We start from the raw sequence: 16,172 nt of genomic DNA on the forward strand, positions 1-16,172 counted from the left end.
TATATTTTTTTTTTGTTTGTTTGTTTGTTTTGGGTCAAATAATGTGAGGTACAGGAAAATGCACACAGTAGGAGAGGTGATAGTGCACAGGGCAGCAGGCAGGGGGCAGCAGATGAGTGGGGGGAAAGGAGGGATGTGGTCACTGGTAAAGTCAAAGCAACAGTGGAATGATTTACAGAGTAAAACCAGAGTTTGTTTTTATGGTAAAAATAAAACTGACTAGAGAAATGACTTAGGAAGAAGTATTTGTACCTTTTAGTAGGTACAAATAGTAATTCAAATACTAATTTCTTGTTTTTTAGATGTTTTTTTAACTGGGCCCCAGACATTTCATAAATGTCAGTAGTTAATAATATACACAATTTTGTCCAATATCTTGTCATCCCCCAGACCTGTGACAAACTGTCCAAGGCTTCCCCCACCCCAGTCACAAGCTGTCAGTAAAGCTAAATTTACCCATCACCTCACACATGCTCATGCAGAAATCCTCATACATATGGAATATATTTATAGACACACACGCACACACTCAACCATCGGTACCTTTACAAAAGTATCAAGCATCCTGAAGCTGTCACGTACAGCGATTCAGTTTATCATGGCAAACACACAATACAATATAATGTTGAGTCAAGGCAACGTGTACACATACACACACACATACTGCTCATTGTTCTCATTCTCACACAGAAACACAAAGGCATGGGCAGAACCTCCAACACAGTGAGGTGCACATGTGGAAGATAAACTCGGATGGTTGAAGCCATATATGATATGAATTCAGTTATTTTGTTGAGGAAAAAAGATCTGTTACAAAAGAAGAAGAAACGTGGTCACAGATAAGCAGATTGTGACACAGTATGTAAGGCTGTTTGTGTGTCATTCTGGGAAACACTGCAGCAAGAAATGCAACCAAATCAAAATAATGGGTGTCAAACACCTAAACACTTATTGTCTCCCCTCCCCACACACACACACTAACCCCAGAATTTTAGAATTTTTTTGTCCCACTGACTGCAGCTTCCTGTTGCACTGCTTATAATTCCTACCTCTATCATTTTCCTCACACTTAAAAGGCAATCCAGGTGAATCAAAATAATATTTCCATTTTATCATCAGGACATCAAGCAATCAAAGTAAAACTCTCAAAAAGGATAAAGCATAAATTGGTCAACAACAACAAAAACAACTAAGGCCGCAGATAAAAATGAAAATAAAAATCTTAAATGAAAGAAACAAAAGTGGCAGCAGAAACAACAGAGGCACCAAAATAAAGGTGTGATGGCCTAGAATGGCCTCCAAACATAAAATCCCTTCCCCCTGTCTCTGGAACAATCTGCTGGTGGCCTCCACCCTTCACAAGGGGCACCTCTCGGTGTGAGCTTGTTCACTTTTGGCACAGATGGAGCCTGACACATGCTGCACGCACAAAGTTAATGATGCCCTGACAAGGAATTTGGTGCCATCTACTGGCAGCCACAGCAAAGTGCCATTTGTGGTTGGAGTCAAATTACAGGTTCACAGGAACAAATTTCAGACGTAACAGAGAGTCAGAAGAAACAGGAAATGCACCGCAGTCATCACAGCTGGAGGTGTCAAAAAGTGCTTCTGCTGTGGCAGAAAATAAAACTTAATCCTTCATCCTGTTTTACAATTATGATAAATGGCAAAAGAATGGTAGCACAGTTCATTCAGTACAAGGCAAAGGAAAATGGGAACTGTCATTTAAACATAAAAAGAATATACCCCCAAACAAATAAAAGAAAATTCAAACAAAAAGACGTAAACAAAGTGAGCCTTTGATCAAAGTCTTAATGGTGACATGCATGTCATCTGGGAGGCTGAACCACTTCCATGGTTGGGTGTCCGGATGCCCTGTTTGGAGGAGTGCGAGGGCATAGGTGCGGTGAGGAAGTGGTGAGCAGTGCTACTCAACTTTGACACCCATCTTCTCTGTGTTTAATAAGTAGAGGCTGTCATCTATCAGGAAACTGGAGGAAGCACAGATCATTTATCAGGTATTAATATTCTTTTTCATTATAATTTCTCCACACCCCTTAAAGCAATGTTTTTATCTCCCGCCATTTTCATGACATTTCCCAGCAAATACATAATTTGTCTTTTTCTTGGGACTGCTTCTCTTCACTAAGGCTAAAAAACAATGACTGGACAAACCTGTAGAAAAGGAAGTGCACTGGGATTGTGCTAAGGTGCCACACAGCATGAGCATCTAAAATCCAGAGCAGTGGGGGGAAGTCCAGCAGCTCCAGCAGGGCCAGACCATGAAGCAGCAGCACCACTAGCCCACACTTCCACCAGTAAGGTAAGGTCCGCCGGTTCTGCCAGCACCAACACAGCCACCACAGGAGGTTCACCATACCTGGGAAGATAAGGAGTGTACGGACTCAAGGAGTGGCCACGTGATGGACATATGGTAGCAGATCAAGTGAGAAAAGGGTGATTAGCAAGGTTGACAATGAAACATGCTACCAAAATGGTGACATTTAGCTGTAAGCTAAAGTATATACTCTTCTCCCTGCAGACAGAATGAAAATCTATAAGAGCTACAGATAAGTACCCAAAATAAATCACTAAAAATATGCTGTTATGACCAACCAAAAGAGATTTAATGTGATGTTTAAGCATCTGCTGTACCGATGCTGGCATTAGCAGCCATGTTGTACCCGTAGTCAAAACTGACAAAGGTCAAGTAGGACACGTGCGAGGTAAAGGCCAAGATGAGCAGGACTCCCACCATGCTGGACACCCCTGGTCGCCTCAGACCTAATGTTCTGGCAAAGAGTGGGTAGACGCAGCATGAACAAAAATAATGGATTTTAACAGAAAGTGTTATAACAGAGACATTGCATTAATCATGACAGGATAGTTCAAGCACATTTTGGTGGCATTTGTTGAAGTAAATATACAGAGGTCTTTATCAGAAATGTTAAAACTTAATTCAGGAAACAATACAAAAATGTTCAGAAAGGTGATTACTAGAGTTGAATGTGAGCTTCTTTCATGCAATAGTTTAATCCATTTATAGGCCATGTGGAATACCTGTTGTAGAGCATACCTGACACAGCATAGGTAGATAGAGTAAAGAATGACTGCTGTTGCACAGAAATAGTCCATTTTCTGAAGGAAAAAAAGATACACAAACAAAAATACATTTACTGAAAACTGAAATCAAATTTTGAAATTTTTAGCATCAAGTGGACAAAAAGCTGTTAATTCAAATTCAAGTTGTCAGAGACTCTTTGCACTTAACACACCATTACCTCTGTGAGATAGGTGTCTCGGGTGTGAAACACTGTAGACCAGAACCAGGCATTAAGAGATACCTAGAGAAACACGTACAGGCTCTAGTTACATCCCTTGTTTTTCTCATGACATTATAAAGACATAGTAGAACTTTATGTGTGAATGTGACTCACCAGAGAGAAGGCGTTGATGGTGTGGTACATGGGGCTCTGGCGCGGTACTGTGCTCCGATAGCGCAGCAGCATGAGAAGGCAGGCCAGGCCATTAAGCAGAGAGGCCAGGGCAGACGCTGGCTCTTCAAAACACAGGAAGCGTGCAAATGGCCACTACAAGAAATAAAATATACTGAAATGCTGCTAATTCCACAACATTTCACGGAGACAAAACCAATACTGGAGCCCTTGGAGGGTTTTGTTCAAACAGATGTGAAGCTAGTCCAGTGTCCTCTCCAGCACAGAATAACTTCAGGTTAGGAAACTGTGATGAAGCTCAGTGTGACTCTCCTCTCTAAGCACAAACCTTGCCGTGGAACTGTGGGACACTGTACCCCTCGGCCTGGTAGAGGCCCACGGTGGTCCACATGCACTGATAGCGACAGTCATCACGACATGTCCAACCTCGAACATGGGAACAGATAGACAGGAGACTGAGAGAATGCCTGTAATTAGCCACCATTTCCATTGTCAATTCATCTGCCAATATTTAGTAGTAGTGAGAAAAAATATCATCACAATGTTGTCTGAACAACCGTCAAGGTGTTCACTTCACAAGAACACATGAAATAAAACAGGCAGCAAATTATCACATTAGAGAACCAAAGGAGATTTGGTGTTTTTGCCTGGAAATGACTGAAATGATTAACAGACTATTAGAAACAGTGCTGCTTTTCTTTCAGTGTATCAACTGAACACTTCTAGTACAAATGGCCAACAACAAAACACACCTGAAAACATTTTAATAAATAAATAAAACATGTTCTCCTTATATTTACAGCAGCAGAGGAGGAGGAACTACTTCCCTGTCTATCTATTCTGATTGGTTATTTGTACTTTATACATTGCTTCCTTTACAAATCTGTGATTAGAAGGTGCCCCGGTTTGTTGTGTTATTTAGACCTCACACAGACACACCATACAGTTGTTATTGATAGACCGAGGGTGGAGTTACAATAGTCCCTTTGTGGTACTTTGCTCAGCCAGAATAACTGGCTTTCAACTTTCAGTCTATGAAATAGTAGCAGGTCTCAAAAGAGAAAAGAATAAAAGCCATGGCATGCATAGAAGCACAAGCAGAGTGCAGATACACAGAATGAGTGCTAATCAAGACAGTCACTGATAAATGTAGCTCAACACAGCTGGACATATAGGAGCTCAGTAATGTTAGGGGATCTACTGTTGAGAAATCTACAGACTGCTAGCAAGTTAAGTTAGCATAACAACTTAACTGTAACCTGCCAACATCAACTCACCTGTCAGCGCCATGTACTGCGGCTGGGCAGACTGGAAGCCCCGTAGCCGAGCTCCGGTGCAGTTGGTCCGGACACAGTGCTTCACACAGTCTCGGTAAACCGGCTCCTTGTCGCCTTGGGAAGACTGTACTGTGGTAACCGACATCAGGAGCAGGACGAGTATAGCCAGAGCGGGAAGCCTGACAGATGTGGAGCGTGGTAACACTGAGGCCATGGTGGTGGGTCTCGGCCCGTCAGGACTCACAAAGGCACGACGGGGCGACAGCGGTATCGATGGCTTTCACAGCCGACATCCACGTTACCATAAGGCCATTCCTGGTTTGTAGTGATGACAAACTGGGCCTGAAATGTTTCAGTTTAAGTATTGTACGACCAATGTTCCCCTTCCCTATTATCGGGGTCAAGTTTCACATTCACACAGCACATCCTGTCGCCATTTACCAATTAAACCGCTCACTGAGGGACGTTCGTAGAATCTTTCGGCTTGAGCAATTAAACATCCAGCTACAACTATAGTATCACTGTATGTTAAGTCTAACGTTTTTGCCTAGCCTCAAGAAATAGTTATTGTTTTGTTGGCCTACTTTATTTGGTAGATTCAGTTGTTTTCTTTTTAATCCATATACTTTGTGCTTTTATTTTGAAGGCAGAACGTTTTACTATATTTACATCCTGTTTATGTGCTAACGTCACTATGTCACGTGATTCATTATCTATTGATTTTGCATATTTTATGGCAGTTATATTCATTGATAAGAAGAAGAAAAAGAAGACATTTGCAAATGCAAATAATAGCAAACACGTACGACAATAACGTTACAAAAATGATAATCATTTCAGAGCTCGTATCAAGGACAAATAAACCCCACAAAAACCCTGTTTAAAACATACTGTATGTGGATCCACCATTTTTCTGATCTCATGTTTCTCTAAAACATATGAAATGTGTAGGCCTATATCTTGTCATTCAAGCAAGAAGATCAGTGGCCTTGGACATGTTTAATACAGTGAAACATCAGCAGCTGTCTCATCTGTATGTGCAGCTGTGGAAAATGTTGTTGCTTTAAATATGTATCATTAGTCACTTCCAGCCTTCCGGCATCAGCCCTGGGCAAATGTTAAATGAAGAGGCGACTACAGACAGATGCCAAACAAACAACTCATTACATATTTTCTACATAGTTTAAAGGCAGCAGAATGTTATTTAACAACATGACCTGCTTTATAAAAATGTTCCTGCAATTCAGCATGGTGTACATTTTGTTAGTTGTTGGTACTATAAATAGACCTAAAAGTCAGTAGTTTTGACTAGTACATGACCAAATTTTAATCACCATTTAAAAGTACCTCATCCAGATGGGTTATATAATGTTTCACCATATCCATATTACAGTCAGTGTGCAGTAAGTGCTCTACAGGGCTGTCCACAGTCAACCGGCAGTACTTTCACCCATGCCCCCACTTAAATCAACAGACACAGTGTCATACGAAAGAAAGTGGACTTTATTTTTATTTATTTATTTGTTACAATGAGGAAACAGTCACAACAACAGGAAAGAAACAGCAGTGAGAGGGAGGAAGAACCCTAAAAAAACAAAGATGTTTTACTTTTGTTCATTTCTTTTCTGCCTACCACTCACTATCTTTCACCATCTCTTTCTCTAGTTACAAGATTTAAATCTTTTAAAAGATCACACTTTCCTCTTTTCATTGCAACTTTTCCTTTCATACCTGTGTATAAGAGATGGACAGACAGATTAAAAAGAGAGAGGTATGCAAACTATTATAGTACAGTACTCCCACTCTTTTACTGTGCACCCCTCTCCAATACAAACAAAGGTACAAATCCATTAAACACTCTATGTCACATTAAGACTAACAAACCGCTCAGGCCAGGCTGCTTACTTGTTTCAAGCAAGTGACTGTGCACGCACCACAGCGCCCAAGAGACATTTTAACTGGACTGAATATGCATACCGACTGTACACAGTTATGATGCATGCGCTGATGGCCTCAACGTAGAAGACAGAGTGAGTGATGGGAGGATAAGAAGGAGGAACAAGAGGCAGGGACAGAGATGGAGAGTGTTTCAATGTCACAAGATTATTTTTATTGAGAATAATCTCAGGTTCCCCTGTTGGTACTCACACACAAACACCTCCACAGCCTTCAGTCCTCTCACTGAGTATTTTAATAAAGGAGACAAGTCTTTTCACAGCGAGCTTACCAACAGAAAGAGCAGGCTGGGATGTGAGGGTGTGCAAGGAAGCCACGGCGATGGATAGGAGGGAGTGAGTAGATGGTGGGGTTTGGGCGGAGATAGAGGTCTTGAGAGAGGGGCATTTACTCCTCCTTGTCCTCTCCGTGTGTGATGACATAGCAGATGTTCTTGTAGTCTACATTGCCAGCCACATCAGGGGGGAAGGCAGTCCACAGGCTTTTCATCTACACAGAAGGGATTAAATAAATAACACACAACCCTTAACAACAGAGGGTATGACAGAATGTGAGTGAGACAAAGACTACTCTGCTCACCTCCTCAGCAGAGAACCTGTCACACTGGGTGGTCAGGAGCTCCTCAAAGCTGGAGAAGGAAAATGGAGAAAAATAAATATGATGGTTTATCTCGATTCAAGGTTATGACACAAAAAGTTAAGAGAGATGAGAATAAAATAAAAAGCTCTTACAATTGCTTCTTAATGGTGCCAGTGCCTGTGGGATCCAAAACCTTGAAAGCGTTCACAATAACATCTTCGGGATCAGCACCTAACAGTAACAGCAGGCCAATTAGTCTTAAAGATAAAGGATAAAATAAAACTTTAGCAATTCATATCAAGGATGTAATGTGGATTGTATATAATACAAAAAGATAAATACATGCAGTGCAAAATGTTTTATGAAAAAAGACAAAAAGCGAAAATGAGGGACAAACTGAAGTAAGTTTCTGCATCAACACACCCTTCAACTTCTCGCCAAACATGGTCAGGAAGACAGTGAAGTTGATGGGACCGCTGGCCTCCTTGATCATGGCCTCCAGCTCCTCATTCTTCACATTCAGTTGGCCCAAGGAGGCCAACACGTCCCTGAGATCGTCTTTACTGATGATGCCATCTCTGTTCTGGTCAATGATTGTGAAAGCCTACCAACAAGAGTTGAGTATGAAAGGAGAGGTCAGTCAGTCAGTGAATCTGTTGTGCTTGATTTGCTGTGGGCCACTATACTAAAGGTCAGCCACCTCCTCAGATGACTTTCATAAGCCCTCATTATATCAGCTAAAATACAGCTAATTAAAATAGTGGAACATGAGATCCTCACATTTCTCACAAGTCCTTGTCATAAGTCTTGCTTATGATAATTGTTTGTGTGAGATAGTCTGCCAATATAAATGTGGAAAATGTAGAGCTGTTGTCCATTTCTCTTGCCACAGAGCTGGGTGGAGCATCCAATAAAACCAAAGATGGCATTAAACACCATCTGGGACTTGGCAGCTGGTCCACCACTTGTCTTTCTAAAGTGTTAAAATGGTCTCGGAATGTGAGACAAGCCCTTTGCGACATTTAAGGAGAAGGTATTGATTACAGCTGTCACCCCCTCCCCTCTTTTTGTCTTGTGACTAAATCTTCTGACCCTGTCCAAATGTTCTTTCATTTTACTAACCCCCTGTAGCCAGCGTATTGTCTTTCAATTCTACTTGAAGGAAAGTCCCAGAACGACTTCTGCTTTTTTGCAATCTACTAACAACATTCATTTTTTTCTGTTGAGTGAAGTGCTACATCCTCAAATCTTAAGAAAAGCCTTTTAAAGGTAGCAAAACAACATTTTGCTCTCCTTTCCATCCCTAAAGGAAGACTCATCTTTAAACATTGGTGACCTCAAATGTTTTCAGGTTTCTACCTTGAGCTGCTCTTTCTTACTTTGATTAATATTCTTGTCCATCAGCTGTTGGGCAGCATTCCAGTGAGGTCACAGAGTGAGTGTTCTGAGACTCTGAGGAGGATTACTGAGCCGCCACAGAGGAGAGAGAGCTGCTGTCACTGGATGGATAACCTCAGATTTACTGTCCTACCATGCTGAGGAGGACATTTTTGATGTCATGCAGCCAAAAAGATCAGGTCTATATGTTTCGGAAGCTTTCTCATATGACCTCCAAGACCATATGACACATCAGTTATATTAGTACCATAAAATGTCTTTTCTTCAATATTTAACTAGTAGAAAACTTCAGATTTGAAGTGTGTGTAATGTGTGTGCGATGCGAGAATGTTACCTCCTTGTACTCCTGGATTTGGCTCTGCTCAAACATGGAGAACACATTGGAGGATCCACCCTCACCCTGCTGCTGCCTCCTCTTGGCTTTCTTGGGTGCCTGACAAAGGTGAAAGGTAAAATATACTTTAAAAGTACAAAACTTCAAACCTCAGCCAAGCAAACAGATCCCAATTACATCTGAGGAACAAGACTGCTGTCAAAAACAAGAGCATACATGAGTCCTAAACTACAGGTTTTAGTTACATCTACATGAATTCTAACAAGAATATTAACAAAGCTCCAAAATAAATATAATAAAATTGCCCTATATTACAGATTTTGCCAAATTGCCAAATGCAATCTTGCTATCTTTTTTTCTAACAAGAAGAAAGAAAAAGTCCTATTAGAATCTTTTGCTCAGTTTACAGCAAATTACTATGTAATGGCTTTGGAGACTATAAAGATTAGGGAGCAAACATATTGTATTTCACAATGGTTAAAGACAGATAGCAAAGCCAGTAGATAAACGATAGAATGCATGATTCTACATTCAGTTTGAAATGCTCATCTTAAGAGACTCCTACAATTTCATTTCATGATGATACAGCAAATGTATCAGTGATGCTTTCATTTCATCAGTTTAGAGCAGACTGTCCTCCCACGGAGCATGACCACACTCACCATCTCTCAAGTTTGTGGGGTTGTTGTTGGTCAAGAAGAGAAGCCTACGCCAAGCTGATGCGACTGACATGGAAGTATTGGGCTCTTGGGGTCTTATATAGTAGCCCCATGGGTGGCTAACTTTAGCCACACCATCAGGTTTGGCAGGAAAACAGAGCTGAGGGAAAGTAAGAGAATGAGGGAGGAGCTGGAAGGTGGCGGCATGGATCAGCTTACCAATGCTCCAAAATAGGCTCCAGGAGTCTTGGAATGAGGTAAATTCAATGCCAACAGACAGGATTTACTTTGGGGTCATCTGTGGACTAATATGGCCAAACAGGGCATGGTGAGAGACAACTGTCCCCATTGCTCCCTTCTTTTTCTAGCGTACTGAGGGTATTGCTTTTTCTCTTTCCGTTACATCTACTGTGAGATAACAAAGCCCAGCGTACTACATGATGACGTACTGCTCCTTTGATATACACGTGTCTCAGCCTGAGCCATATTTTCTAATGACTAACAGCCTCAAGATACTCAAGGTGCCAACATGTATTTGCAGTTAACATATCCTGAAGTCATCACCTGTCTAATTGATAGGCTTGATCTGAGATTTGTGCCCACTACCAGATCGGTAGTGGCTAATGGGGTTTATAAACAGTCATGAAACTTGAAAACAGTTGGCTGATGGACACTGGTCCAGCTCCAGTGATGACGCTTGTCTAGTAGCACTCTAGAAACAGTGACTTGCATTGATGAGAAATGTAAATAGTTCTTTAATACTGACAAATGTAATTATGTGCAACTTTAAAATTCAGTTTTGAAAAGGAAAAATTAAATGTAGACTGTATTTTACACCAAATAAAAAACAGATTCTGTAAATTGTTCACATCTGCTTTCTGATTTTAAGTCACATCTGTGATGAAAAACAGCAAATGATCATTGGACTAAATGAGTTGCACAAATTCGGGATGGTCTTGGAAGTTCCCAGTATGGTTGCTTTAGATCAGGAGCCCACCCACCAAACTCCATATATGAGCTTCGTAGGCTGCCACCAATAACACTGCTGTTCAACTAAGGTATGTAGACGAATCCAGCACCGGCATGAATCGATCCTGAATGTCATTTGGAGACCTAGTATTTCACAAAGCAAAATAAACCTGATTTTTCTTAAGGAATACATGTTTATGTCTAATTTTATATCGCCTTTATTGATTTTGCTTGCCACTGATAATTTAAATCAGAGAGAATTATTTGCAGAGAAGCAAGCAAACTTTAAACCTTGTGTGAAAAAGGTTGCGAGCAGCCACTTCAAGCATGAAGGTGAAAAGAGAGAGAGGCACAGAGGGAGAAAGAGACCAAGCTCTGGCAAAGACCATAAAAACAAGGCAGCTGTAGACTTAAATAACTGCTGCCAGCCCCTGTCGCTCTCTTTCTCAGCCATTTGGACTCTTCTAAAATTTGGCAAACTTCACCAATTCACTTCACTTTTTTTTTTTTTTTAAATCCATTACTTTACTTATATTCAGCTTTATTCATACATCATACCCTGTATGGTTGCTTTAGATCAGGAGCCCACCCACCAAACTCCATATATGAGCTTCGTAGGCTGCCACCAATAACACTGCTGTTCAACTAAGGTATGTAGACGAATCCAGCACCGGCATGAATCGATCCTGAATGTCATTTGGAGACCTAGTATTTCACAAAGCAAAATAAACCTGATTTTTCTTAAGGAATACATGTTTATGTCTAATTTTATATCGCCTTTATTGATTTTGCTTGCCACTGATAATTTAAATCAGAGAGAATTATTTGCAGAGAAGCAAGCAAACTTTAAACCTTGTGTGAAAAAGGTTGCGAGCAGCCACTTCAAGCATGAAGGTGAAAAGAGAGAGAGGCACAGAGGGAGAAAGAGACCAAGCTCTGGCAAAGACCATAAAAACAAGGCAGCTGTAGACTTAAATAACTGCTGCCAGCCCCTGTCGCTCTCTTTCTCAGCCATTTGGACTCTTCTAAAATTTGGCAAACTTCCCCAATTCCCTTCCCTTTTTTTTTTTTTTTAAATCCATTACTTTAATTATATTCAGCTTTATTCATAAATCATACCCTGTGGTTGAGTAGATAGAATAGTTAAAAACGAATTAGATAAAGGGCACATTTGTAAATGATGTTAATGTTATAGTGAGTGATGTGTTTTCACTTCAGTATGGAACAAAGGTCAATAGAGCAGGAGATCATAGATCATTTATTAACTCTGGCATTATATGTACAAAATAAACAGTATGCTGTTAACAGCAAATATATACAAATACCACTTAACCTTAAAAGTTATAGTTCTAATTTTAAACATAAAAGCTTCTTTTGTAGTACAACCATGATTATAGCACTGAAGGTCTAGACACTGCGTATACTTCATGCTTATTATCCAAAATCTATTAAGTTTTCTTCCTGTGCAGCTGCACCACCTCGTCTTTGTTTTGACCATTCAGCAATCAGTTCCTTCACCTCTTTTCCAAAATCTTCATGCAGTTTACTAAATTCCTCCTTGCCTAAGCAGATCCCTGACCGCTCTCCCACAGGCAGAGCAGGAGCACTGATAGGCAACACATTTGCATTCCCTTTGTGCCGGAGTTTGGGCGATCTTATACCAGCTGTTTTGGGTGAAACGGCTGGAGCATGAAGCACTGGGTTGGAGCTCATACTGGTTCCTGTTACCACAGCCAGTGCTGGGTATGAATGCAGCGCTGATGTTTGTGTGCTCTGATAGAAAGTAGAAGAGCGTTCACCAGAGAATGTAACAAGTGTGTCTGAGGAGAGAGTGCAACAAAAAGATGAATAAATAAGTACATTAACAGACATTAACACTGCATTAGTTGTTTTGGCTCAGTGTTCTACTGATGTTCTTTTCATGTGTTGACAAATCTATTAATCCCACCAACAATTATTTTTAAATGTTCTTAAACTGATCTTTTCATTTATAACCCATTTTTGTATTTTAGGGTAACCATTTTATTCTCTGGCATGGCTGCAAAACCAGAGAATACATGTTGGCCCAAGTGCTAATGTTTACTTCTAAACCAGCAGGGGTGAGCTGGAGGTCTTATTTCAAGACACAGTAGTAGTATACAAAGACCTGTATTATACACAAAATAACCCTGGTCTAAAACCAACCTTTGTGAACTTTATCAGGCTCAGTTTGAGGAGATGATTCAATTCTTTTTTTAGGCTGTAGTTTATGTTGATAAAATGAATTTTATTTCTAGTCCCACATTACACACAGAAGGGGACAGAATACTATTAATACCTACAATGTACCACAATCAAATGCAACAAAACCATAAACTCAAACTCCAAAAACTACTACAAAGTTGAATTAACCCCTCTCTGATAATGTCTTAGATCATTACAAACCTGTATTTACCATATGCGGCTGCACATATTGGCAAAAAGAAGTTATGAGATTATAATGTCTGCATACCATGTACCACGATGTGCATGGTATCTGATATGCAGCAGCAAACAGTGATGCAATGCATCTCACAGCTGCTCTCCAGAACAAAGCATCCTCTTTTTCACCCACACAGATAAAGACACACAGTGTCTTTATCTCACCTTTGTATTTGTTCTCCATGTCCGTCACCAGCAGGGCCAGGTAGTTGTGGTTGGCTGACAGCAGGGCTTTGATCCAGCTCTCCTGACTGGTCTCGTCCTCAGCGGCAAACTTGTAAGTTCGCAGGCCCGGATCGCTCCACACCAGTGAGAAAGCGAACTGCTCCTCGGACTCGCACAGCTGGACGGTGCAGCCCTCCAGAACAATCACTCCTATCAGGTCACGGTCAGAGGGTCGCTCCTTGTAGAAGAGGAGGTTCCCCTTCAGCACACACCAGCGCTTCTGATAGGAGGTCTTTATCTCACCCTGTGTGACAGCTGTGGTTTACTAACTCATTTACAAAAACCTCATTTACTCAATTTCTTACACAACTGGCTTGATGAAATAAGCACCCTAGGGGGAGGTGAAATGTCACAGAGTGTCTCATGAAATTACTGATGCAAACACCAAAAACTGCAGTAAAATTTGTAGTTTTTTTGCTATATTAGGCTACATTATTTTGAGATGTATGGATTGATAGCCTTCCAGCTATATTAAAGTATCTTATTCCTATTTAAGACTTTTACACACGTTAGCTAACAAGAATAAGGCAGGGGCTGCCTTTGCATATGGTTTAGCAGCTCTTCTTCAGTTTAAATACTGTGTATTATCCAAAGTGATTTACCTTCTTGTATAGGTACCCTTCTTTGTCCACAGGTGAGTCGCAAGATTCAAAATAGCTGACAATTTTTTCATCAATCTTCATTTCAACATCACAGGTTATTCAAAGCTCAACCTGCCACAGACACAAGAAGCAACGACAAAATAAAACTCCTACTTCCTCATTTATTACCATGAGTGCGTTAACGCACAAGTGATATTAACGAGTTTAATGTTTACAGAAGTTGCAGTTCTTATCTGTTAGGGCCATGTGCTCTTTCCGTGTTGCTACGAGGAAATGCGCCACATCGCGAAAGCAATACTTTTGAAACTGTAAAGTTTCTTTCATACAGCATAAAGCTATGTAAAGATTGATACCATCTTATATTTTGTTGGAAACATACCAAACCGAGCGCCATTAATAACTCGCCAAATGGTTTTAAGGCGGTGACCATCTGTGCTTCGCAATAATGACTGACGTTCATGAATTTTTGCTTTCTATTTGTCACACGCTACTTCTAGTTCAGAAATTGACCGGAAAATTTCTAACAACCACACGAGTTTCGTTTACTCACTTTTCTGAAGTGTAGCAACTGATTCAGCTTCTCCAGTAGGTGTGTGTCAATCACTTCCTGGTAGCTGGAGGTGAGGGCGGCTCCACGTCAACGGCACAAACTGCTTTAGCTGTACAAACAGTAAATACACCGAATCAGTGCTGGTTTCTGGCTTTCACTGGCAGAGGTCCAGCTGTCGTAATATATAAAGATTCAGTCACTTTGCCCAGAGGCACCCTGTCCAAGGTGATCTGCATTAGAAACATAAGGTTGAATTACCAGTAAGGTGCTGTACTGTCATTTTGAGGCTCTGTCTTGTATTATTATTTTAGGGTATATTGTACTCATACATGCTGTAAATAAAGTTTATTTGATCAAATGACCACAAACTGAAACCCGGAGACCATGTAATATTATAACAGCATTTTATTTCTTTATTTTATGAACAATGCACAACAATAAATGTTGACATTTGATGCACTGTAACACAGTTAGCACAAGGCCTGTTTGGATAGGACTGGTAGATCACTCACTGCGAACACAATGAAGCTGTTGTATTTACTTGTGTTGTGTGTGGGGTGGGGGTAAATAAGTACAGTTAACAACATATGTATACTAAAGTATACATATGTTGTTAACTGTGATATTTGTCTATTAATCTGTTTTTAAATTAAGCCATGAGACAAAATACTTGAAGAGTTTGCTTGGGTCATTTGTGGGGGTAAGCAATTAATTTATTACTTTTGCTGTGCAAGCTTTATTGTCTTGGCTTGTATGCTAAATAACTAAATAAAATGAAAAATATATCAAACATTCAAGTCATAGTCATTCAGGAAAATCTGGCAATTTTAATGACTGTCATGCTATTCAGAATTTAAAAAGTTTCAATTGATCATCTTTACTGGTCACTTACCTAAAAGGAACGAAAACGTTCTGTACATGACCAAAACATGTTAGACCACAGGTTCACTGGATATGAATCTGTTTAGTCCAAAGTCAATACTAGTTCTTAGAGCAAAGTACACAATATGCCTTTATATCAGTGCATCTCTACCTATAAAGTATTAGCCTCTTTGGTTAAGTAATAACCTTCAACAGCCCTTTTTCATCACAAGATTGTTTTTCACAGCAGACTTGAGCTATGTTATTACAAATCCAATTTTCCCTCTGTTAAGAATGGCTCGATTCCATCAAGTCTTCCAGTAAGCCTTGACAGTGAACCAGTCTGCAGAGTATGTGGACCCTGAAACTAGCTCACCTAAATGGAATGCAGCTGATTTTAATATTATCAATTACACCTGTGCTTTTCATGCTAAGATATGCCAAAATATCTGCTGTGAAAAAATTCCATTAGAAGTTACAAGTTACTAGCCTTTTCATGTATTCTGTTGTATATTTAAATACCCTGCAACTATTTTTAAAACCAAGAACACAGACCAAAAAGTATTATTCTCAGATACTGCACAAAGTAAGCGTGCTCTTTTTACAGAGCTGTACTGCATCTAGCACAGTAATTATTACTGTTGCTCCCTCCATGCTTGCTGTATCTGTAAATTCTCACCGATATGGATCTTTTGGTGTCTTTTAAGATTCTCCCCTCGACTGAAGCTCTTCCCACACTGGTTGCAGTAGTATGGTTTCTCTCCAGTGTGGACCCTCTTGTGTTTTTTCAGGTCTCCTGCCTGGCTGAAACGCCTCCCACACTGCACACAGACATATGGTTTCTCCC

At 40.3% G+C, this 16,172-nt stretch overlaps 3 protein-coding genes across 7 annotated transcripts in view; all 3 read right to left on the reverse strand.

Moving 5' to 3' along the window:
• Positions 1 to 12: 12 nt before the first annotated feature.
• On the reverse strand, positions 13 to 5,347 carry pgap3 (post-GPI attachment to proteins phospholipase 3). Of its 3 annotated transcripts, none has more exons than XM_020623387.1 (8): positions 4,733 to 5,346; positions 3,784 to 3,910; positions 3,438 to 3,590; positions 3,282 to 3,344; positions 3,061 to 3,138; positions 2,656 to 2,792; positions 2,176 to 2,380; positions 13 to 1,991 (listed from the first exon to the last, which is right to left on the reverse strand). In XM_020623387.1, exons 1-8 carry the CDS (start codon positions 4,944 to 4,946, stop codon positions 1,928 to 1,930), a joined length of 1,041 nt encoding a protein of 346 aa, XP_020479043.1. In that variant the 5' UTR covers positions 4,947 to 5,346; the 3' UTR covers positions 13 to 1,927. The 3 variants fall into 3 exon arrangements, with proteins under 3 accessions (XP_020479043.1, XP_020479044.1, XP_020479045.1); XM_020623388.1 differs by having other exon boundaries at positions 3,077 to 3,138; positions 3,784 to 3,881; positions 4,733 to 5,342; XM_020623389.1 differs by lacking the exon at positions 13 to 1,991 and having other exon boundaries at positions 2,289 to 2,380; positions 3,784 to 3,881; positions 4,733 to 5,347.
• Positions 5,348 to 6,292: 945 nt separating this feature from the next.
• mylpfb (myosin light chain, phosphorylatable, fast skeletal muscle b) lies at positions 6,293 to 11,087 on the reverse strand. The gene is made up of 6 exons (XM_020623334.1): positions 9,662 to 11,087; positions 9,000 to 9,098; positions 7,691 to 7,871; positions 7,420 to 7,498; positions 7,268 to 7,316; positions 6,293 to 7,177 (listed from the first exon to the last, which is right to left on the reverse strand). Exons 1-6 carry the CDS (start codon positions 9,662 to 9,664, stop codon positions 7,076 to 7,078), a joined length of 513 nt encoding a protein of 170 aa, XP_020478990.1. The 5' UTR covers positions 9,665 to 11,087; the 3' UTR covers positions 6,293 to 7,075.
• Positions 11,088 to 11,866: 779 nt separating this feature from the next.
• The window catches only part of LOC109973607 (sesquipedalian-1-like), a 6,196-nt gene continuing 1,890 nt past the window's right edge, over positions 11,867 to 16,172 (reverse strand). The window contains exons 1-5 of one of the 3 annotated variants that reach the window (XM_020623332.1): positions 16,005 to 16,164; positions 14,465 to 14,573; positions 13,915 to 14,025; positions 13,253 to 13,556; positions 11,867 to 12,447 (exon numbers count right to left, since the gene is read on the reverse strand). In XM_020623332.1, coding sequence (XP_020478988.1) covers positions 12,062 to 12,447; positions 13,253 to 13,556; positions 13,915 to 13,995 — 771 coding nt within the window. In that variant the 5' untranslated portion in view covers positions 13,996 to 14,025; positions 14,465 to 14,573; positions 16,005 to 16,164 and the 3' untranslated portion in view covers positions 11,867 to 12,061. Of the gene's footprint in view, positions 12,448 to 13,252; positions 13,557 to 13,914; positions 14,026 to 14,293; positions 14,420 to 14,464; positions 14,574 to 16,004; positions 16,165 to 16,172 lie in introns of those variants that run through there. The other 2 variants (XM_020623331.1, XM_020623333.1) reach the window with 2 other exon arrangements.

Source organism: Monopterus albus, unplaced genomic scaffold, assembly GCF_001952655.1.
Source record: "Monopterus albus unplaced genomic scaffold, M_albus_1.0 scaffold297.1, whole genome shotgun sequence".
Classification (NCBI taxonomy): domain Eukaryota; kingdom Metazoa; phylum Chordata; class Actinopteri; order Synbranchiformes; family Synbranchidae; genus Monopterus; species Monopterus albus.

Bases quoted from the DNA above. Each gene is read 5' to 3' on its own strand.
- pgap3 (XM_020623387.1), bottom strand. From the start codon at position 4,946: ATGGCCTCAGTGTTACCACGCTCCACATCTGTCAGGCTTCCCGCTCTG. The intron at 3,911-4,732 runs GTGAGTTGATGT...GCATTCTCTCAG, and splicing joins GCAGTACATGGCGCTGACAG to TCTCCTGTCTATCTGTTCCC. The intron at 2,793-3,060 runs GTATTCCACATG...ACTCTTTGCCAG, and splicing joins TCAGGTATGCTCTACAACAG to AACATTAGGTCTGAGGCGAC.
- mylpfb (XM_020623334.1), bottom strand. The intron at 7,872-8,999 runs GTAACATTCTCG...TCTTGTTGGTAG, and splicing joins AAATCCAGGAGTACAAGGAG to GCTTTCACAATCATTGACCA. The intron at 7,178-7,267 runs GTGAGCAGAGTA...CCTTCTGTGTAG, and splicing joins ACAGGTTCTCTGCTGAGGAG to ATGAAAAGCCTGTGGACTGC.